The sequence below is a fragment of the Melitaea cinxia genome, chromosome 10, assembly GCF_905220565.1.
Source record: "Melitaea cinxia chromosome 10, ilMelCinx1.1, whole genome shotgun sequence".
NCBI classification, from domain to species: Eukaryota; Metazoa; Arthropoda; class Insecta; order Lepidoptera; family Nymphalidae; genus Melitaea; species Melitaea cinxia.
Window position 1 is genome coordinate 8,364,951 of NC_059403.1, and position 23,067 is coordinate 8,388,017.

Genomic DNA, 23,067 nt, shown 5'->3' on the forward strand with positions numbered 1-23,067 from the left:
TGTGTCACGGCGTTCTCTCAAAGTGATATTGTGACTGCGAAACGGTTACTGTATGAATCGTTATCGAAGCAGATAAAGATCAGAAAACGTGATGGAAAGACTGTAAGAGATATTGATGACATCCTCTGTACGCCGAGAGAAGCTGATCCAGAAGTTCTACCGATCTTCGTCGCACGGGAGTTGCAAAAACTATCTCCAGTTCTTTTCGACCATGTCGATGTAACACAAATTCTCAAAGACAGTGAAGATGCGCCAGGATCTCAACAATATTTCTCAGTACTATGCAAGTAAGGAGGATTTAAATATACTGAAATATGACATTGAAACGCTGAAAGTTGCCTCGGTTGTAAATAATCTCTCTAAAAACATAAATCCGAAGAGGGGAGCTTGTATGTTACAAAGTTTCGAATGTAACAGTGGTCCTATGGGGTTGCAGCCTTTCAGCAATGAGAAAGACATTTGTGACCCTGCTCATTATCACCGAGCAGAAAAAACCGTTATAAAAATCAACATCCCGAAGAGGGTAGTATTGAAAACAAATCATCGACCGAACAAATGAATAACGGTGTGTCACCGGCTGACTTCGTCGAGTCAGCTGTGAGAGGATCGCTCGAAGAGGTGAACAAATCAAAGCTAGCGTCGAGCGAGCGCATGACTCATGCGTTGAATGTTTCTGCGCCTACAATACCGTCAGACGGGCCGTTCTACAATCACCGCAAGCCGCAGGATAGAAAATCTTACACTAAAGTTTTGGAACAGGGTGAATGGAAGCCTCAAGAAGAAAATAAGCAATGGATATTGGTACAAAAAATAAAGATTGAAAAATCGATTTGTTCGTAACAAAGGGAAAGCCGTTGTCGAATCAAATGTAAATTTTAAAGCGGCGGATATACGAATACCGTTGTATATTTAAAATATAGCGAAAGATGTGACGAAAGACGATATTTAAAATTATGTAAAAAATAAGACTGAAGTCTCTGTTGATTTGGAGAAAGTTATTATGAAAATCCCAAAAATTATGATGCATACAAAGTCTATGTGCCTAAATGTAAAATAGCATATTTTTTATAAGATGAATTTTGGCCGGAAGGAGTGGCATTTAGACGCTTTATAGACTTCAAAGGAAGACACCGAAGTGGTCAAATGCCCAGGACTACCTTTAATCAATAATGGATGTTACAACTAAAATAATTAGTTTCAACTGTAAGAATGTACAGCGGTCTGTTACTTCTGTGAGGTCTCTCTGCCGGGATGCTGACATAATTGCTTTACAAGAGACATGGCTCCTACACCACATGATCTTCACTTTCTGGGAAATATTGATGAGGACTTCGCGTTTACTGGAAAATCAGCGGTAGACACTTCGCAGGGTATTCTCCGTGGAAGACCGTACGGTGGGGTGGCACTATTGTGGAGGAAGTCTGCGTTCCCGCGTGTGTCGGTAGTTGAGTGTCATAGTGTGCGTTTAGCGGCTGTTAAAATACACCTCGACAGTGGTAAGTCAATGCTAGTGATTACTGTGTATATGCCTACGGACTCGGCGGTGAACCTTGTTGATTTCACGGACTGTATGGGTGAAATAAGTGCCTTAGTGGAGACAAACAGCATCGAATCTGTTTTTATACTTGGGGACTTCAACGCACACCCCGGTGAGCAGTTTTTACTAGAACTTTTAAATTTTTGTAACGAAAACATCTGGTCGTGGGTAGATATGGAACTATTACCTAGTAATACCTATACATATGTTAGTGACTCACACCGCTCTCGCAGATGGCTCGTGACGTGATGCACTGAATGTTGATGTGTTCAATGTTGAATGCGTTCAAATGTCGATCATAAAATTAAAATAACAGCTATTTATAATAATATTGTATGTATTCTGAGGGAGTCGGCAGCATGTAGCTATATCGATAAAAAAGTGACGAGGCATAATTGCATAGCGGGCTGGAATATGCACGTTAGTAGCGCTCACAAGGAGGCTCGGTTTTGGTATCAGTCTTGGTTATTGTATGGTAAACCGGACACTGGTTTTATTTATGATAAGATGCGTGACTCGAAAAAATTATTTAAAGCTAAGTTAAAATATTGTTAAAATAATAAAAAACAAATAAAATTAGATTCACGCCGCGTTGGCGCAACGGTTACAGCCATGGATTGTACCTGTTGCGCTGGTGTTTGCGGGTTCGATCCCCGCACGTGACAAACATTTGTATTGGTCATTCAAGTGTTTGCCGTGGTCTGGGTTTTTGTGCAGTCCTTGTGGGTCTCCCCACCGTGCCTCGGAGAGCACGTTAAGCCGTCGGTCCCGGTTGTACACCTGATAGCGATCGTTACTCATAGTAGGGAATATATCCGTCAAACCGCATTGGAGCAGCGTGGTGGATTAAGCTCTGATCCTTCTCCTACATGGGGAAAGAGGCCTATTCCCAGTAGTGGGATATTACTATATAATATATTACAGGCTGAAGCGTAAATAAAATTAGATATTATTGCTCAAATTCATGCTGATAATATTTTCAATAAATTTTGGAAAAATAATAATAAGCTTAATCCAAAATCGAGCCTCCCCGTGAGTGTAGATGTAAGTTTGATCCGACTGACATAGCAAATGCCTTCCGTAAACACTTTCAAGTGGAGTCTTCCCTCCCTATAGAGTCGCAGGTGTTCGATGTTGGGTGTCGCGACGGGGACTTTACTGTTAGGTTTTCTGAAGGTGAGGTCGCCACGGTTATTAAAGGAATGGTCAGAGGTAAGTCTCCCGGTCACGACGATCTCAGTATCGAGCACCTGAAGTACGCGGGGGTGCACTTGCCTCGAGTTCTGGCCAGGTTTTTTTTATTTATGAATAAGCCATTGCTACCTACCAAATGAATTAATGTATACTGTTGTTGTGCTTATAATAAAGAATAGAACGGGGGATACCTCCGACTTGTCCAATTACAGGCCTATATCTCTGGCTACGGTTATAGCCAAGGTGCTGGATGGTTTGCTTGACAGAAGACTAGCCGAAAATATTAAAATCCACGATTTACAGTTTAGTTTTAAGCCTGGCTTGTCCACAGACAGTGCCATTTTCTATCTCAAGCAGACTGTGCAGTACTACACGGCTCGAAAAATCCCAGTCTTTGCTTGCTTTTTGGACTTTTCGAAGGCATTCGATTTAGTATCATACAATTTGTTGTGGAGAAAACTACGGTGTGAAAGCAGTCTACCTCTTGATGTCATATCAATATTTAAATATTGGTATGACAACCAGAGGAATTGCGTCAAATGGGCTGGCTCGCGATCGGATGAGTACGGGCTGGAATGTTGGATGAGGCAGGGGGGGTTGACCCCACCCAAGCTTTTTAACTTGTATATTAATAAGCTGATCGAGGAGCTCAGCAGCACCTACATAGGATGCCATGTAGACGGGACTTGCATCAATAACATCAGCTACGCAGACGATATGGTGCTGCTGAGCCCGTCGATCGGCGCCTTGACTAAGTTGCTTCACATGTGTGAAGAATACGCAGTGGCTCATGGGCTCAGATATAACGCGTTAAAAAGCGAGTTCATGGTTTTTCGGGCGACGGACGCGAGGAGACAACGGAGAGTAACTTGTGTTACTCTAGGGGGCTCTCAGTTCTCTCAGTTGAAAAGAGTTGACCGATTTAAATATCTGGGTCACTGGGGCTTGACAGACACAGTGGATATTGAAAGAGAGCGTAGGGCGCTGTCTGTTCGCTGTAACATGTTGATTCACAGATTTGCGCGCTGTAGTAAACAAGTCAAAATAATACTTTTCAAAGCCTACTGTCAATAGTTCTACACGTGCAGTCTGTGGGTCGATTTCACGCAGCGAGCATACGGTGCACTCCGTGTCCAGTACAACAACGGATTCAGGATGTTGTTTGGTTTGCCGCGCTTCTGTAGCGCGTCGTCTATGTTCGCCGAGGCGCGCACCGACTGCTTCCACGCGATTATTAGAAAGCGATGCGCCTCGTTGTGGGCACGAGTACGCGGAGCATCGAATACCATCCTGAACGTCTTGGCCGACCGATGGGACTCCCCATTATTTTGTCGATGGGTACAGCTAGATGCTCCTTCTGCTAACTATAATCTTTAGCACAGGGGTCTCATAGGAAGAGAATATTATATTACATTTATAAGTGTTACTAACTTAGTTGTAAGTTTAGTTCTAAGTTTTATGTACCTAACAAGTAGATTATTATTAAAATGTATTTAGTTTATACTTTGTAATTGTACTAACATTAGGGCTAGTTCCGAAATGAATATATTATTATTATTATTATTATACAAATTGCAGAACGCGGACCGGCGCCAAAAGTGAAGATTCCACACCCGCACGTGAAGAAGTCTAAGATACTGCTCGGTAAAGCGGGCGTCATTAATGTGTTGCAAGAGGACGCGCCGCCGCCGCCGCCCAAGTCGCCCGATCGGGATCCGTTCAATATTTCGAACGATGTGTAAGTTTGGATACCACTTTAGATTATGATATCTTCGAAATTATATCAAATCGTTCTTTTTTTAAGTAAAAACTTCTTTTGGCAGACTGAACATACATTTTTTCGTAGGTAGTAAGTTAGGCTGATCCGCCACGATCTGAGGTGAAAAGCTCGATCGGGTGAACTCGGGACTGTATCCGAGCGAGAAGGATACTGTAAGCTGCTCTTCGCTGTTGTGTCGCTGTGCTTAGTATATTCACAATGAAGTTTTCACTTCTGCTATGCGGTCTTAAGCACTTACTCCTATAAAATTTTATGTAGGAACCGACAAGAAATTTGATTCCAAATTAAATGGTACATTATTGTGTTTGCTATCAAATGAAAAAAACCGCCTTCAGTTCCATCGACAATATATAAATAAACGCTTAAATAAAGAAACGCTTCACACTCAACGACCCCCAATAAGATTTAATTCTGTGTGGGGGTGACGCCGCGTTGCCGCAACGGTTACAGCTATGGATTGTGCCCGTTGCGCTGGCTGATGCGGGTTCGATCCCCGCACATGACAAACATTTGTATTGGCCATACAGGTGTTTGCCGTGGTCTGGGTGACCACGACAGACATCTGTATGGCCAATACAAACGTCTCCCGTGACCGAGGATTGAACTCGGGACCGCCAGCGTTGTGACCGCTGCGCCGACGCGTCGTCAAATACAACGTAAGTAGACAAAAAATAAATAAATTAACAAACGCATTAGACGTCACTACGATTTTCAGAGGTTCCCCTCGATTTCTCTGAGATGCGATCATCGGATACTGGTTTCCTTATCATAGTATTACCTTGGGATATCTCCCATCCAACAAAAAAAAGAAACATCAAAATCAGTTCACAAACGGCGAAGTTATCCGCAAACACATATAAAATATATACGGTCGAATTGAAAAACCTCTTCCTTTTTTTGAAGTCGGTTAAAAAAATGATTTCGCACATACTCGTACTAAAGGATTTCGCGTCGACAGCTACTACCAGCCCAAGTCGCAGAACCCGCGGCTGAAGGTGGGCGGCGGGCAGCTGATCCAGCACAGCACGCCCGTGGTGGAGCTGCGCGCGCCCTTCATCCAGACGCACATGGGCCCGGCGCGCCTGCGCGCCTTCCACCGGCCCGCGCTGCGCAAGCTGGCCTACGGCGCGCTGGCGCCGCCCGGCCCGCACCCCGTGCAGCCGCTGCTCAAGCACATCCGCAAGAAGGCCAAGGTGAGCGACCTCTCCGCGCATCATTACAGCCTATACAGTCCACCGCTGGACTTAGGCCTCCACAAGTTTACGCTAAAAATGGCGTGAACTCATGTGTTTAGCACATAGTCACCACGCTGGGCAGGCGGGTTGGTGACCGCAGGGTTGACTTTGTCGCACCGAAGACGCTGCTGCCCGTCTTCGGCCTGTGTATTTCAAAGCCAGCAGTTGGATGGTTATCCCGCCACCGGTCGGCTTTGTAAGATCCAAGGTGGTAGTGGAACTGTGTTATCCCTTAGTCGCCTCTTACGACACCCACGGGAAGAGAGGGGGTGGCTATATTCTTTAGTACCGTAGCCACACAGTACACTCTCCGCTCACCTCACAAGAAAAACAGAAAGACACGGCTAAAGAGAGTCCCACTGCATCATTGAAATCCAAATTATTTTTAACCATGATTATTAAATGGTTAAATAAATAAATAAACGTTGGGGCCTAAACCTAATTGGCACTTATTACGAAATGCTTTTATTTTTAAATTTGTCTTGTAGTCGGTGATGAAGGAATACTTCGGGAAACCACCATGTCTGGAATAGGTTTTAGAATATTGTAGTGAAGTGCAAAGATGATGTGTGATGTATGTTATGATATTCTAGTTTGAAAATCATTTCATATTATTCTTATTGAAAATAATAATTTATTTAAATAGCAACGTGAAGCCGAACGACTGGCATCGGGCGGTGGTGACGTTTTCTTTATGAGGACGCCAGAAGACTTGAGCGGTAGAGATGGTGAACTCATTCTAGTAGAGTTCTGCGAAGAACATCCGCCGCTTATCAGCCAAGTTGGAATGTGTACGAAAATCAAAAACTATTACAAGAGAACTGCTACAAAGGTAATGTTTAATTTTAATGTTTAATTTTTTAAATGGTTATTTCTTTTTCAATATTTAACCTTCCTATACTCGCGCGTTGGTCTGTGAGACCGACGAAACACATATTCGTAATTATTTTTATGCACAAATATCCTAAGAAGTAGAGTTCCTTGCTAGCTGCCGGATTTGCATCTAGCTTTATTTTAGTGCACGCCGCGTGTTCGTGCGAAGCTCACATGTTGTAGCATTTGGCGCCAATTGGTCCGAGAGACCGATGCGAGTATAGGTGCAATTTTTTGTGTAAGTATTAATGTAATATATTTAGTGTCTTTATATATTTTTTACAAACTTTGAATACTTCATGACATATGTATACTAATATATATGTATGTTTGTTGCTCTGTATTATAATTTGACCATTTTTTATTCTTTTTAGATTATAATTTATATCAAAATGGACAATGATCGAATCAAATTGCTGCTGGATGAATTTAGTTCTGATTAAAACCTAACTTCACAAGAGAAAGAGACTGTACCGATAGAAACAACATTGTAATGGAAGCTTTTTTAGACATTTTAGTTACTGTTTGCTGGAATAAAAAAAAAAAAAAAAACGGTCGTCTAAATGCTAAAGTTTTTTTTAAAACAAATGTGTCGTATAGATGGCCAATGGTTACACCAGTCTTATAGTCTAACGAATTTAGCGGGTATAAATACGTTTACAATAGACCTAAACAACAACCCTACCAAGAAAATTAGCCGTAGGATCTTTCTTAAAGGCTTAGCATACGATCTGATCAATCCGAAACTTAGACGTCGGGCTCTCACTACATCCTTGTCGAGAACCATAAGGCTCAGGCTCGCCGTAATATGTAAATTAGAAAGACCTGAGTCTTCAGCAACATCTAACAATAATAAAATTGGTCGTTGTGGATATTGCTCATCCAAAACAAAACGCAAGATATGATACAACTGCGCCACCTGCAAAAAATACTTTTGTTTGGAACATGCTCTAATCGTATGCCCTGATTGTTATTGTGAGAGTCAAAACTAAGTCAAACATAGATCAATATGTCCTTTGATATGTTGTTTACTATTATTAAAATGTTTATTTTGTTTTTAAAAAGAAGTACAGATTTTATTTTTGTTTTCCTAGTACTTAAGAAAAATATCTCAAATTCGAAGACTAATTTGTGATAGACTGAAAGTCAGTAAAATAATGAATAAATTAAGTATTATTCATACTATTTTGTTTCATTATATCCTAAACTTTAAAATATTAATAGTACTTTTTTTAGCTCCATAGCAAAAAAAATATTGTAGGCGTAGAACTATCGGTCTGTGACACCGTGCGCGAGTATAGGAAGTTACAAAAATTGGCGCGAGTATAGGAAGGTTAATTATTTGCGCCCATTAAACAAATGTTGATGTCGTATAGTGTAAGGAAAAATAAGTAAGATCTTTAAGAATGGGTATGGTAGTGCAATAAAAACTTATCATAAAAACGTTGTAATAAAGAGTTTTAAGCTGGCCCTGTGGACTAAACAAGTGAAGCCCAATTGGTGTCCCCCATGGCATTCAACGTGTTAACTACACTATAAAATCATTTTTGCTTTTGTGGTCTTATTATTTTTTATTCAACTGTTTGCCTTCTTGCGTACGAGTAGTGTATTACTTAGTCATGTTTATTATTTATTCGAGTTTTATGAGGTGTACTGTTAAATCTAATATAAATGTAGTACATCTGCTTTTAAAAATAATGGACTCACACATTGGACTGTGGTATTTTTTAAATTGTAAAGTGTAAAAGTGCATGTAGGTATTTAAAAAAAAATGAACTCTTTCAGGACAACGGACCAAAACCAATGAAATATGGTGAAATAGCCTACGCCCACACATCGCCGTTCCTTGGCATCTTAGCTCCCGGCGCAACGCAGTCCGTAGTCGAGAACAACATGTACCGAGCGCCCATATACGAACATACGGTTAATCAGACTGACTTCCTGATTATACGGACCAAGTATGTTATTATACGCGGAAATGTACTTAATAATTAACCCGGTATTGAGTTATGATGATGGCATCAGGAAATATCACTGCTCAAAATCTGGAGCAGCCTGGCTGGGGAAGAACTTCAACCTTATAGACAGTCACAAAAAATAAACAATTGTTGGTCACAACCTAAAAAAAAATAACTTCATTTTATCACTAAAATTCTTATAAAATGTATAAACAAAGTATTGCGAAAAATCACTAGAAAAATTAAGGAATTAGTAATCATTCATTCGCTAATCATATTAATTACTTATTTTTATTACTGTAATTGTCGATTTGTGAGATTGTTTCAAATATTATTATTAATTAAAAAAATATATAAAATTCGTGTGATCAAAGACAGTGAAACTATAGTATTTTACAGTATAGTAAAAAATATACCAGTTTGTGTTTATTAGTCAATTTTTTATCTTTAATTTAATCCGTTTTTCAGACAAGCGTATTATATACGTGAGATAGATGCTTTATTCGTGGCTGGTCAAGAGTGCCCCTTGTATGAAGTCCCAGGACCAAATTCAAAACGTGCTAATAATTTCGTTAGAGATTTCTTGCAGGTAATTATGCTATATTATATTTTTCTATTAAATAATTCTACATTATTTGTCTGCATTTGAAAAACTTTTTTGTGACAAAACACTTGATAGCTATCGCTCTTCAAAATAACTTACCCAAAAATAGCTACAGAAGTACTTTCCAAACTAAAAAAAAATTAATAAAATGAAATTAGGCTATAAACTGTCACTCTGTATCTCATAATATTAAAACAGTAATGATAAATATCAAAGCAGTGTCTACAAATTTGCTATTGTATAACTTTATTCATTATAATTTTTTCTTATTTTTTCGACATCTCCAGGTATTCATATACAGACTCTTTTGGAAGTCACCTGACAATCCGCGTCGTATAAAAATGGACGATATCAAACGAGCTTTTCCTTCACATTCAGAGAGTTCAATTCGAAAACGTCTAAAACTTTGTGCAGATTTCAAACGAACAGGATGTGACTCCAACTGGTATGTTTTTGCATTTACAGACTAAAAGTCAGACAGTAAGCATATTGAAATTGTTACATTAAAGTGTGCCATTTTTTTAATTCGTGTGTAATGCGGCTTGTGACACGTCAGTTTTTAATATCATTAGCACTATTTACACATGTTTTATGTTCATTTTGTATGGACATATCGTGCAGAGCTTAAGTATAAACCCGCGTACACATTAAAAAAGAGTAAAAGGTTGCTTTATTATCATACTCACTAATTTAACAAGTAGTCAGATACAATTGGAATACGAAACGCGCGAAAATATTAGAAGAATTATTGTATATAAGCTTTAACTCATCATTAATACATATTTATATCTTACTTTGATCATTGTGAAATAATATACCATAATTTTTTATCAAATACGATGTGATAGAAATGTACTAACTTGCGTCGCTTATTTAGGTGGGTTATAAAACCAGATTTTCGACTGCCGTCTGAAGAAGAGATACGCGCCATGGTGTCGCCGGAACAATGCTGTGCGTACTTTAGTATGGCAGCCGCGGAGCAGAGGCTCAAGGACGCGGGCTACGGAGAGAAGTTCATCTTCACCCCGCAAGAAGATGATGATGAAGAAATGCAATTGAAGATGGATGATGAGGTACACTTTGAAGGAATTGAATTTTCCAAATTTAATTTGTTTTTGTTGTTATTAATTGATAGTTATTTGGAGTATGTTATATTATTATTTCTTTGTGATTCTAATTGATCTGCGATTTATGGATGATCTAGTCTAATATGATGCATGATTTTAGATGACTTACCTAGAAATTCATCATTGCAAAATTTCGAAAATCTCTGTCACATCAATAGTTCCAAAGCTGTAGTTTGCTTACTAAAAATTTGCCTTTTCATCGTTCATTGTATAGGATATGAAGAATTCTAATCACATTTATTAATTATCATTATTGTTTTGTTTAATTTTAGGTTAAAGTGGCCCCGTGGAACACAACACGCGCGTATATTCAAGCAATGCGAGGCAAATGTCTGCTACAGCTGACGGGCCCGGCCGACCCGACGGGTTGCGGGGAAGGCTTCTCCTACGTCAGGGTTCCCAACAAACCAACGCAGCAACCGAATGAGGAACAGCAACCGAAACGAACCGTAACTGGTACAGATGCGGATTTGAGGAGACTCAGTTTGAACAATGCTAAGGCTTTGTTGAGAAAGTTTGGTGTTCCTGAAGAGGAGGTGAGATCAAAAGCGTGTAAAAAATAGTTTTATTTCATTAATTATTAGGAAAAAAATATATTTGTAACCTAAAGTTAATTATAAAAGTGGTTTTTTTTTAACAAGCTTAAGTGATTCTTAAAGATATATAAGTTTTTAATTTCTTAGATATTATATACTGTTTATTTTTTGAGGGTAGTAACAAGATAATGTTTTATTTTTTACAGATTAAAAAACTGTCTCGATGGGAAGTTATTGATGTCGTAAGAACTTTGTCAACGGAAAAGGCAAAGGCCGGTGAAGAGGGTATGACAAAATTCTCGAGAGGTAACAGATTCTCCATTGCTGAACACCAAGAAAGGTAAAATTTGAATTTTAACACAACGTTGTGAGGTCTTTTAAATATACAAGTAGTCGATTACATCGTAATATTAATTATGTTGTATAAATAATTAAAGGAAAGTAAAATAATTTATTTCAAAGAAAATGTTTTAATAGTAGTTGAGAATTCAATATAATTTACAAAAATCCTATAATGTATTTAATAAACACAATGTACTTTTGTAGATATAAAGAGGAATGCCAGCGTATATTTGAACTACAGAACCGCGTGTTAACTAGCACAGAAGTATTAAGTACAGACGAAGCCGAGAGTTCCGTGAGTGAGGAGTCCGATCTGGAGGAGATGGGCAAGAATCTTGAAAACATGCTTGCAAACAAAAAAACAACTGAACAGGTAAACTTTTTTAAACTCAGTATTCTAACCATATGTAAAAATTAGTAGTGCTAATGTCTGTAAAACGATGTATTTAATAAAAAGTTATATAATAAATATTTATGAAGTATTTGGGTACAACGTTTTGTCCTAACAAAGTGGTGTCTATCTAAGTGAAGTTATTATAAATACGTAATTTCGTTTTGAACATATAGAGGTTTTACATACAAATATTTAAATATAATTAAAGTCTTAACGATTTTACTAACGAACGACCAAATTTCATTGTGATGATATTTCGTTTGAATAAAATACCTCCTTTTTTGTAGTTGACAATGGAAAGAGAAGAAGCTGAAAGAGCTGAACTGAGAAAGATGATTATGGGACAGTCTGAAAAGAAACCCCAAATCAATCAAAACGACCAGCAACAGGCGAATCAAGGTAGTCATAAATTTTTAATAAACTATTAGCATCGTTTATAGGCTAACATTCGGAAACACTAGTAAAGTATAAATAAGTAATATATATATATATTTTTAAATGTTATTTTATATAAACCTTTTTTGGCCTATAACGAATACAAAAAGGATTACTTGATTTGGTGCAGTTGTTTGGAAGTTATGCGCGTACACACATTTTGGCGATTTTTTTTTATTTTTGTCAACCTATATAAATGAAATAGCACTACGGCGTCGACAGCAGTCCGGCGCATTCTGTCTGCGCCGGGAGTCCCACACTCCCGTCGCCTAAGGGCGGCGGGTCAGCGTGTAAAAGCATTTTCCAGCGTAAAAAAAGGACTGCTACGTTTTTGTCTTTTATGTTTAAGAGAGAAAACTATTTATTTGAAATTAATATATAACAGAACGAACTCATCAATAATATTAAATCATAAAAAATGCTAAAAATATTATATAAACTATTCACCTGTTCTATAATTATTGGCAGCAGGTAAAGTTCTTCGTATAGTGCGTACGTTCCGCAACGCGTCCGGTCAGCGGTACACGCGCGTGGAGTTGGTCCGTAAGGCCGCGGTCATAGAGGCGTATACCAAGATACGTTCTACTAAAGATGACGCCTTCATACGGCAGTTTGCTACAATGGACGAAACGCAAAAGGAGGAAATGAAAAGAGAAAAACGAAGAATTCAGGTATTTGGATTATATTACATACGAATGAGATTAGTTGAGGTAGGATCCGTCTAAAAATAACTTGCTCATAATCTTGAGCAGCCCGACTGGGAAAATACTTCAACTTTATAGATGATCAGCCTATTAATACGAGTCTCAAGTAGGGTTGCATTCTTGTTAATAAAGTAGCCAGTTTCTTTTTTTTTGGCAACATGTCTGGTGATATTAGGCGTCCATAGCGAGCTATAAGCTAAGGTAACTATCAAGTGTACCGTGTGACTGTTTGTCACCCTAGGCCCTAGTGGTATAAAAGAAATACGTACATCGGAATCGAACATTCGAACAGCAAAATAATAACAGTTCTTTCACTAAACTTATCTCTTTCTTTTTCAAAGGAACAATTAAGGCGTATAAAGAGAAACCAAGAAAGAGAAAGATTAGCAGGAAATGTATCTACACCATCAACTTCTGTACCAGGAAGTAAGTTCATACATAAATATTTAGATTTATAATACAACTGAAATTTTTTCTAAGTTAACATACAGGCTATATTCTCTGCCCCTATTTGTTAATTATGTTATATTATCTGGTAATTTAAAGGCTAAAATATTCTTCAATAAATATGCTTCGTAATGCAAGTTTTTTTTAATGAGCTCTAGGTATTTGATGATTAAATAAAAAAAAAAATGTAAAACAATGTTATTTTATATTACTTAAAACTATATAATATATTTATATATTGTTGACAATATTCAAGCATTTTCAGGCATAACAATGACAACGCCGTCCGATCTAAATCCTACGTCACCTGGACTGATTCCTTTGGGCCAGATCAAACAGGAACCTGATCTCCACACGCCGTCGAGACGACGTGCTAAACTAAAACCGGATTTGAAGTTGAAGGTACTTTATAACTATAGAACTATATTGTCTTTTTAGAGCGCGTTCTGAAATCATAGATTTAGGATCCTTAATATGTTAAAAAGTCTTTAATATGTCTAGTTTTTACAATCATCCCTTTCGTACTTTCATTCAAGAAATAACTTCTTTCTTTCATACACCATCATTCACGCTCCGAGTGCCCAACCATGTAGGGCCTCTTCTATTGTAGTATAAGTAGCCAGTTGTCGGGTAACGCCCGCCACCCCACCGCTAACTAACACACACTAACAGCCCGCTCTGTGCGCAGTGCGGCGCGTGCGGCCAGGTGGGCCACATGCGCACCAACAAGGCGTGCCCGCTGTACACGGGGGGCGGCGCCGCCTCGCCCGAGCAGGACGAGCCCGCGCCCGAGCCCGACGAGCTGGACCTCGGCTACGTCGAGGGGACGAAGCTCACCCTGCCGTCGAAACTCATTAAGGTGATTCCGGCTCGAAGGACCAATTTTTCTATATCAATAAGTACAATTTTACTGAAGTCGAATTAGGGTTTTTAACATATTCCAAATAAGAACGAGGTTTTCCATCCGATTGTTATTTTCTATGTATGTTACCTTTCAACTTTTGACTGGGTGGACCGGTTTCGATGATTTTTGCTTTAATCAAAATGCGGTTAATGTAGGTTCCATTTAAATTTAATTGCGATCTAACAAGTACTTTTTGAGTTACATGTAGTAAATGCATATTTACTTGATTATACTTGGACGACATACGTTGTACTATACCGCACAACTTTTCACTGAGTATACCGATTTTATTTATTCTTATTATATTCGAAGACTGATACTTGTATTGTACTCCAATTTAAATTTTATTGTGATCTGATCACCACTTTTTTTGCAAGCAAACATTATTATGGCATGTCTGTCTGTTATATAATATAACGTAATTATTGATTAGAGCTTAATAATACTACTCTCGTGTATTGTTGCTTTTCTGTGGTGTATAATGTCACATGCGTCTATAGTCTACGTACGAGACGGCGAGAGAGATAAATAATTCTGAAAAATATTCCTAATCTGACTGTTGTAAAAAATTAAAAATATTTCCCAGCAAACGGCGGACGATTTCAAGCGGCGCAGTGGCAGCCGACGCGGCGAGGTCCGCGCGGCGGGCCGCAGCCGCCGGCGCGGGACGGCGAGCGAGTCCTGCGACTACTTGGTCAAGCGGCCGGCGGAGCGGCGCCGCACCGACCCGCTCGTCACCTTGTCGTCGCTGCTGGAGGACGTGTTGAACCATATGAGACACTTGCCAGATGTCCAGCCTTTCCTGTTTCCGGTCAACCCTAAGGTAGGCTGTGTGATCGCGCCTCAGCCTGGAATATACCACTACATAAGCCTCTTTCCCCATGTAGGAGAAGGATCAGAGCTTAATCCACCACGCTGCTTTAATGCAGGTTGGCGGATATATATTTTTTTTATTTTTATTATATCACTCTGAACCTACTTACTATTAAAAATTATGTATGTTATCTTTTGTAGAATATAATGTAACTTTATAATCTATAATGTAACTCTGAACTCTGAACAACTCGTGGCAAACTAATGAAAAGTAAAAATTGTAGAATTCTTGGGAGGAAAATCGCTTCTCCTTAATACAGATAGCTCAGCTACCTAGCTAGGAGAAGTAGAGATCATAATAGTAATTGCTTTCAAATTACACCTAGAAACTGATTGTTCCTTTTTTGTCACTTGTTACTTGAATATGTTGTGTAAGTACGGAAATAAATAAATATTACCTACTATGAGTAGCGATTGCTATCAGGTTTACATAATAATAATCGGGACCGACAGCTTAACGTGCACCGTGGGGATACCGAGGCACGGTGGGGATACATACAATTTATTTGCTCGTAATTAGCTTTGAAATTAGTCAATCAAGCAACTCCAAAATCAATCTCTTGATTGCCTTCTCATCATTAATAAAAGACAGTTTAACCATAATATAATATATACATCAGTTTATAAAAAAAAAAAATTAGCTTTGAAATTTGTCAATCAAGCGACTCCAAAATCAATCTCTTGATTGCCTTCTCATCATTAATAAAAGACAGTTTAACCATAATATAATATATACATCAGTTTATAAAAAAAAAAAAATAATATTTCATAAGATGCATATCTCGTAAGATGGTATAAGATTATTATTTAATATAGATGGCAAAAATTATTGTGTCATAAGGTTACTTCAGTTTAATATTTGATTGATTGATGATTGATTGTGTCAACCAGAGCATTAAGTTTTAAGTTTAGGAAAGTTGGATGTATTATGTGATTCTATGCGGCGTCCAATGAATTAATAAATAAAATAGTCCTCTAAAAATTATAGCACAAAATTACATTTTTATTTGATTACTTATTTTTTTTTTTTGCAGTTGGTAGCGGATTATTACAGAATAATATCTCGACCGATGGATCTCCAGACGATCAGAGACAACTTACGGCAGAAGCACTATCAGAGCCGGGAAGAATTTCTTGCTGATGTCAACCAGATTGTAGAGAATTCTACTCTTTATAATGGTATTTTTCTTTGTCCTTGTTTGTACTTACTGTTACAGAGTACCTAGAATGTAGTTATAGCGATTCAGCTACAAAAAGTTAATGTCACTCTGAATTTAAAATTAGGCTCAATATATAAGTGAAACCACCAGAAAAACAGCATCAAAACGTGGTTTTTGAAAACAAACAGAGTAATACTAATATAAATTTTTTAGTCTTCTACTAAAAATGGCATTAATAAAGATCCCTAATACTCTTGTTTTTAATATCAGTTACGTACACGTTTTACAGACGGTCAATTTATTTATTGTGTGTTTATTTTTTTATAGATATCAACACACAAATCGCAAATATCCCAATTAGCACTCTGACGAAAGGCAGTCCTTTATTTTTATATTTCAACATTACTTACTTCCCTAATTTTAGGTTTTGAATCAATGCGTACATTTGTTTAAAAATATGTAAATTTATTTAATAAATACGGTGTATATATATGTTGTAAACGTTTGTAGGTCCTACGAGTAGTTTGACAGTCGCTGCTCAGCGTATGATGCAGCGTTGCTTCGAAAAATTAGCAGAAAAAGAGGAGCAATTTATGAAGTTGGAAAAACAGATCAATCCTTTACTTGATGATAACGATCAGGTAAGCTTTTAATTTTACTAGCTGTGTGTTGCTGGTTTACTCTTGTAAAATGTCAGACAGATAATCCTTATTTGCTACTTCAACTGTCTACACGTCAAACCTCATATCAAACCTTTAAGTAGTTTAAGGGCGGAAGAATCACAAATACTTGTATATTTTTTTTTTAAATAATAGCTTAATAGCTCGCCCGTTTTGCTTGATCCCTTATAGATGAGAGGCAAAGGCCTCATAACATATCAAAATAACACATAATATATTCTATATCTATCAGTCATATAATTTATTACACTATGAATAAAAGAAACTATTTTTCAGCGAAAACAGAGTCCTATTGAATAACAAAAGATTATAAAACCAACTAGGAATAATATACCATTTGATCTATTGATGACATACCTTTTTGGTGGCTTATTTTCTATTGTCAATAAAACTGTTTATTTTGAACAGGTCGCCCTGTCGTTTATCTTCGAGAATCTTTTGACCACGAAATTGAAAGTGATGCCGGAGGCGTGGCCATTCTTGAAGCCGGTCAACAAGAAACAAGTGAAGGACTATTACAACGTTATCAAGAAGCCTATTGATATGGAGACAATCGGCAAGAAGATTCAAGGTTACTAACTACTTATTAATTTTTTTTGCGAAATTTGCTTTTAAAATACCTACGTTTGGTCACTAGTTTTAACAATTGGAAACAGCCAGCTGAAATTTACAGCAACCGTCTGCTAGAAACTAATTGATTTCAATTTACAATACACGCAACAAACAGCGCGTAAAACAACCACTCTGGTATAGTGGTGCGTTCGCCATGTACGCGCCTAAACGCTGGGTTCGATTCCCGCTCGGGATGGATATTTCTATTTATACAAATATTTCTCTCCGGTTTGAATGTCTGTAGTTGTGGGTCTCCCCATATTGTTGTTACCACATATTTCTGACAGCGATCGTTACTCATAGTAGGGAATATATTCGCCAACCCGCAGTAGATCAGCGTGGTAGGTTAAGCTCGGGGTTCTTCTCCTACATAAAGATAGAGGCAATGGGATGCTCCGAAAATGTAAACGGTTGTGTTTATTAAAGTTGTTAATTATGCGTAAAAGTAAAAGAGGTTTACAAGCCGAATGAAACAGAATGAACTGAATTGTTTCAAAAATTAATAAAATCTTCTACTTGTAATTAATAAATATTAAGACGAAACGAACGAAGCCATCGTGTATATATTGTTGTATGCCAAAATTTTAGTTATAATATTAATAAAATGTAGTTTAAATAAGATAATTATTAGATTTACAGTTTTTATCGCAAAGATGTAACTTTTTTAACAAGCGATTAAAATGTTTTTTTTGTTTTTCGTTTAGCACATAAATATCACAGTCGAGAAGAGTTTTTACGAGACATACAGTTATTGGTTGACAACTGTCGCGCGTACAATGGAATCAATTCGCAGTTTACACGACAAGCTGAAGCCGTACTCAAAGTAACCCAGGAGGCGTTGGAACAAGTAATTTTCTTGTTATATTTAATAAAAATAAAATGTTATACATACAATAAAATTTCTTCAGCCGTGGACTTTCAGGATATAAATAATACAACTAGGTCGGCAAACAAGCGCACGGCTCACCTGATGGTAAGCGATTACGGTAGTTTATAAACTTTTACAACACTAGAAGGATCGCAAGCGCATTGCCGACAGTAAGCCCAAACCCCTCAGGAGCTCTGGTCACCGTACTCAGGAACACAACACTGCTTGAAAGCAGTAGTTTTTAGCTATTGGCTTTGTGATCTTCTGTAAGGTCGAGGTACTTCACCAATCGGCCTGCTCCAGATTTTGAACAGGATATTTTCAGGAATTTCAGGAGTTAGAGCAGACTTATAAAATAATTTTAACCTACTCATTACGTGTCATTTGCAATTTTAAAGCGTAACTTAGATTTTAGCTACGGGCCATATATATTGAACTATTGGTATACACAAATATCGATGTTAGTGTCTATCAAAAATTTCGTGTCCGTTTTAAATTGGTCGCCATCACTGACTGCCTGAATTGTTTTCCGAAGTCCATCTTTGCCCATTTGTTGGCCTCAATACCATTCTTAAAATAATACCAAGAAGTCGGATGTTGACCATAGTTTGACTGATTTTGATTCCAAAAGCGTGATGATTATATTTTTTGCTCAGCTTTATTTTCTGTAATTATTATTACTATTCATTTTTCCAAAAACAGTGACATTTTTTTGCCCAAAATCTTTTTGAATAAACAGGTTTCCACAATATATAATTATACAAAATAAATCGGATACAACAATTCCCAAGTTTACTCACGTCATTTTATCCACTTCAGACTATTCCAAACTTGCGCCAAATATATCGGTTCTTCTCAGTCTTGATGAGAAATTTGGCAATGCGTTCGCGTAACGCTCACAGTACTGGCTTCAGACCGTTGCGTTGGCGTTTGCGGGCTCAATCTCCGTACTTGGCAAAAATTTGTATTGACCATAAAGATGTGCGCTTTGGTCTGAGCGTTCCACAGGCTATTTTGCTGTAATACTTATCCGCATAGTCTCATTTCTGACCCTATCTCCGAGAAAGACTCCAAGCATAGCCTGTTTCATAGCACGCCGAGTGACTTGAAACTTGTTATGTAACAGTTCGACGAGCACGTGAGCCAGCTGGAGGCCAACATCGCCCGCGTGCAGCAGAAGATGCTGGAGGACGCCGAGCAGTCCGACCTGGACGACGAGCCGCCGCAGGCCGACGAGAAGCGCGGGCGCGGCCGGCCGCGCAAGCAGAGGGCGCTCGCCTCCGCCGACGGTGAGCTCTTGTGTATGCTGTGGGTATATTGTACGACAGGGGTTCTCAAACTTACTTTGTCTACTGCCCACTAAGAGAACAAACTATTTTATAATGCCCCCTTTGAGCAATCTTTTAATGAATATTATTTGATGTTCACCAGTTGTACTCGAGAGTCCTTATAGATTAAAGCCCCCCCCCAAGCCTCTACGCAACGCCACCATTTTTCTCTCTTTCCTCTACCCTTCAGTACTGCAGTCTGTCTCTTACCTCTACCCTTTAGTACTGCAGTGCCCACAAGGGGGCGTTATCGCCCACTTTGGGAAACACTGATGTACGATCACGACGAATTTTTAAAAAGTTCGCAGGTCGCAGGTAATATTTTTTACTGTCATAATTTGTGTATTTTTTAAATTTCAGTTGTATTGCGTATATTTATTTTAATGTTTTTTTACTTCAGAGGCGACACCCAGGAAGCGCGGAAGACCAAAGAAGGATCAAAACAGTCTAGTCGATGGTACGATTACATTACTACATTCTAACCTACCTCTTGTGGTAAAACTATCTCATTCCTATCATCATAATCTTCAACAAATAAAATCAAAGATAGTTAATAAATATTACTTTTATATCAAATGTAAACTTTTGTTATAGACCTACAATACTCAGATAGCGGTAGTTCTGGACTCGAAGAGGTGGAACAGAAATACGCGGCTGAAGCTATGGTACAACTTTCCGTACGTCCTGGTAAGTTCATGTTAAATACTTATTACACGTTTCATTAACGTTTACCATTACTGTTCCAGTCCGATGAGTCATAGAATGTTGTTTAAAAGCCTATAACCTTATAGGGTCACTAGAATGTCTAATTAATAAAACTGCTTCTATTAGAAATGAAATCGAATCATGAGAAAATAAGTAAATGTATTTATCTTACTTATTTTCTTTTTTAATTATATTTTATATAATATTTCAAATAGTTAGTAGCTTGTTACATTTCTTCGGCAATCTTTATTTTACATGCCACGATGTATAACGTGTAGGATAATTTTATTTTTTAATCTTTTCAGCATAAATTTGTTCTCTTTGTAAAATTTTGTGCTACATAATTAGTAATTAAATATATGAATTTAACAAATTTATATATAATATATATAATGTCCAAGGAAATACCTAAATATTTTCTATTATACTATGCACATAATACACGAATAATACACCTATATAGTATTTTAATGATGATACTTTATTTTAATAGCGTATTAGCATCATGTTTCTAATTGCTAAGTTTTTAATATATCATTTAGTTGCATATATATGTTAATATTACTTAAATAATTTATTTATTTATTTATATGTAAAGGACAAAATTTACATGACTTAATCAGATCCTGAAGTTAAATAGGCCATAAAAATATCACTCTATTAATCAAAAGTTTGAGAAATATTAACTATAATATCAGTGCAATTTAAACAGGAACGAACTATTGATGTGTAATATAATTGGAACATAATTGTAACATTTCTTTTTGCAGATGAAGATCTAAAAAGCGAGCAAACCTTCGATACATCAGAGTTTCTCATCAAACGCGAAGTGCCGGACGAGCCTCCGCAGATGTCTGATGATCTCGTTGACTTGGACCAGCACAGTAGAGATTATATATACCCTGCCGTTGTAAAGGTAAAAACTTTATAGAACTATAATGTTTCATTTATATAATCACTAAACATATCATCTAAAATAAATGTTTTCGTTTGTGTTTTAATTTATTTTTGGACTATCGCTCTTTCTCATGTTAACTTAATTAAAAAATGTAACGTAAACTTTTTATTTAATAGAAAGTCATAGCACTGTTAGCACTAGTCAGTCACTAGTAGTGACAACGTTTGTCATAATGCTGTTAAAAATTGTATCGTTCATTTCAGTTTGTGCCAAAGTACAAAAGTATCACAAACTGCTCGTAGGGCTAAAACCGTTAAGATCCGGTGAAAAGAAAATGCCTTTTTTAATAAATTACAAATGTGACACCTTGCTTAGTCTGATACGTCTATGCCTATATTATTGAAAAATTACACTTAAATCAATTTTTCCCCGTAGGAGGAGCCAATCGAACCAGACATGAATATTGAGGTGCCGTTGTTAGACAGTGTTCCTGGTGAGCATCCGCAGTTCAAAGAAGAACCGCTCGAGAACTGGCAGGTGCGTTATTATATCATTATTTATTTGTTTTATACTCATACAACAACGACGAGTAGTAACAAGATTACATATACATATATAGATTTATACAGACAACAAACAAACCATGGGCACCGTTCCCTAATACATACCTATGATAGGCGATATGGGGGAATTTAACACGAAATATAGGTCCATTGACTTGTTTAGCAACAGTCTAGGTGGATTTAAAACAAAAAAAAAAGATTGCTTTTTGATGGTAAAGTATGTATAGTCTGTATCGAACTCTATTGGTATTGTTGTTTTGTAACGTGTATTTGTTATTGTTGAATTGGTCTTACAAGATATAAAAATAAATTAAAATTAAACTTACTGCCTTAATTTGTCTAATAATAAATGTAAACGTATATGTTTAATTGTTATCGTATAAAAAATATACTAGATGTGAAATATTACTACGTGAAGCAAAAACTTTTTACCCCTTGGTCGAAAATTACGTGGACGAAGGAGTATGAAATTTAGCACACTTATAGTTTGTTATAAAGAAGTAGTGCAGAATGCTAATATTTTTCAAAATTGTGCATAAAAATACATTAAATCAATAAAAAAAAAAAATTACACACACTACCATGTATCTTTTGTTTATTATGATAGAAGTATAGTTTTTGAGAACAGAGAACTTTAATAATGTTCAAACTTATTATTTAAATTATTTATAGTCGAATTTCGACCACTGGGCGACCACTAGTCTGTATTAATGCGTGACTCTTTTCCAGCCGGAACCTGCGATACAAGACGACTTGCAAGTTACTGATAGTGAAGAAGAAGCGGAAGACGGACTTTGGTTCTGATTAAAATATAAAATTTATTATTTGTTGTACAAATTGTTACTTATTTTATGTATCAATGAAAAATGATTATGGTGTCGATAACGCAATAATTTTAAGAGCATAAAATAAACTGATTTATAATATATTTGTGTTTCTTTGTGCTAAAACTTCTGCTACATCTAAGTTACGTCTGTCCCATACCGAGACCTGCTCGTTGGTCTAGATTTCAGACCCAAATTGTAATCTGTCCCTCACTCCCACCTCGGGGATATTAGCCGGTAGCTTAAAAGGCGTCCCCCGTACTGTCTTCATTATAGAAACTAATATTTCTGGTTTCTAAATGCTTACTGATCACAGGAACATGACTTGAGAACAGTATTATTTCGCTGTGATCTTCAGTAAACTTGAGGTAATTACCCAGTCGGAGTTCTCCAAAATTTGAGCAGGATATTTCCTAATATACGCTACCTCGATAAAGCTTTGTTTTGTTAGTATTTACAGTCACCCGTTGAAACACGTTTTATGTA

General features: G+C 37.2%; 1 protein-coding gene across 1 annotated transcript in view; it reads left to right on the forward strand.

Moving 5' to 3' along the window:
- The window catches only part of LOC123657236 (transcription initiation factor TFIID subunit 1), a 34,545-nt gene extending 11,862 nt beyond the window's left edge, over window positions 1-22,683 (forward strand). Inside the window, exons 10-35 of the mRNA XM_045592812.1 lie at window positions 4,310-4,469; window positions 5,470-5,704; window positions 6,393-6,578; window positions 8,405-8,577; window positions 9,046-9,166; window positions 9,469-9,626; window positions 10,059-10,254; window positions 10,581-10,844; window positions 11,051-11,184; window positions 11,391-11,559; window positions 11,868-11,979; window positions 12,484-12,686; window positions 13,061-13,145; window positions 13,432-13,568; window positions 13,855-14,025; window positions 14,657-14,893; window positions 15,978-16,122; window positions 16,614-16,744; window positions 17,192-17,354; window positions 18,100-18,242; window positions 19,390-19,552; window positions 19,992-20,048; window positions 20,186-20,278; window positions 21,067-21,212; window positions 21,630-21,731; window positions 22,487-22,683. Coding sequence (XP_045448768.1) covers window positions 4,310-4,469; window positions 5,470-5,704; window positions 6,393-6,578; window positions 8,405-8,577; window positions 9,046-9,166; window positions 9,469-9,626; window positions 10,059-10,254; window positions 10,581-10,844; window positions 11,051-11,184; window positions 11,391-11,559; window positions 11,868-11,979; window positions 12,484-12,686; window positions 13,061-13,145; window positions 13,432-13,568; window positions 13,855-14,025; window positions 14,657-14,893; window positions 15,978-16,122; window positions 16,614-16,744; window positions 17,192-17,354; window positions 18,100-18,242; window positions 19,390-19,552; window positions 19,992-20,048; window positions 20,186-20,278; window positions 21,067-21,212; window positions 21,630-21,731; window positions 22,487-22,561 — 3,959 coding nt within the window. The 3' untranslated portion in view covers window positions 22,562-22,683. The remainder of the gene's footprint in view (window positions 1-4,309; window positions 4,470-5,469; window positions 5,705-6,392; window positions 6,579-8,404; window positions 8,578-9,045; window positions 9,167-9,468; window positions 9,627-10,058; window positions 10,255-10,580; window positions 10,845-11,050; window positions 11,185-11,390; window positions 11,560-11,867; window positions 11,980-12,483; window positions 12,687-13,060; window positions 13,146-13,431; window positions 13,569-13,854; window positions 14,026-14,656; window positions 14,894-15,977; window positions 16,123-16,613; window positions 16,745-17,191; window positions 17,355-18,099; window positions 18,243-19,389; window positions 19,553-19,991; window positions 20,049-20,185; window positions 20,279-21,066; window positions 21,213-21,629; window positions 21,732-22,486) is intronic.
- Window positions 22,684-23,067: the final 384 nt, after the last annotated feature.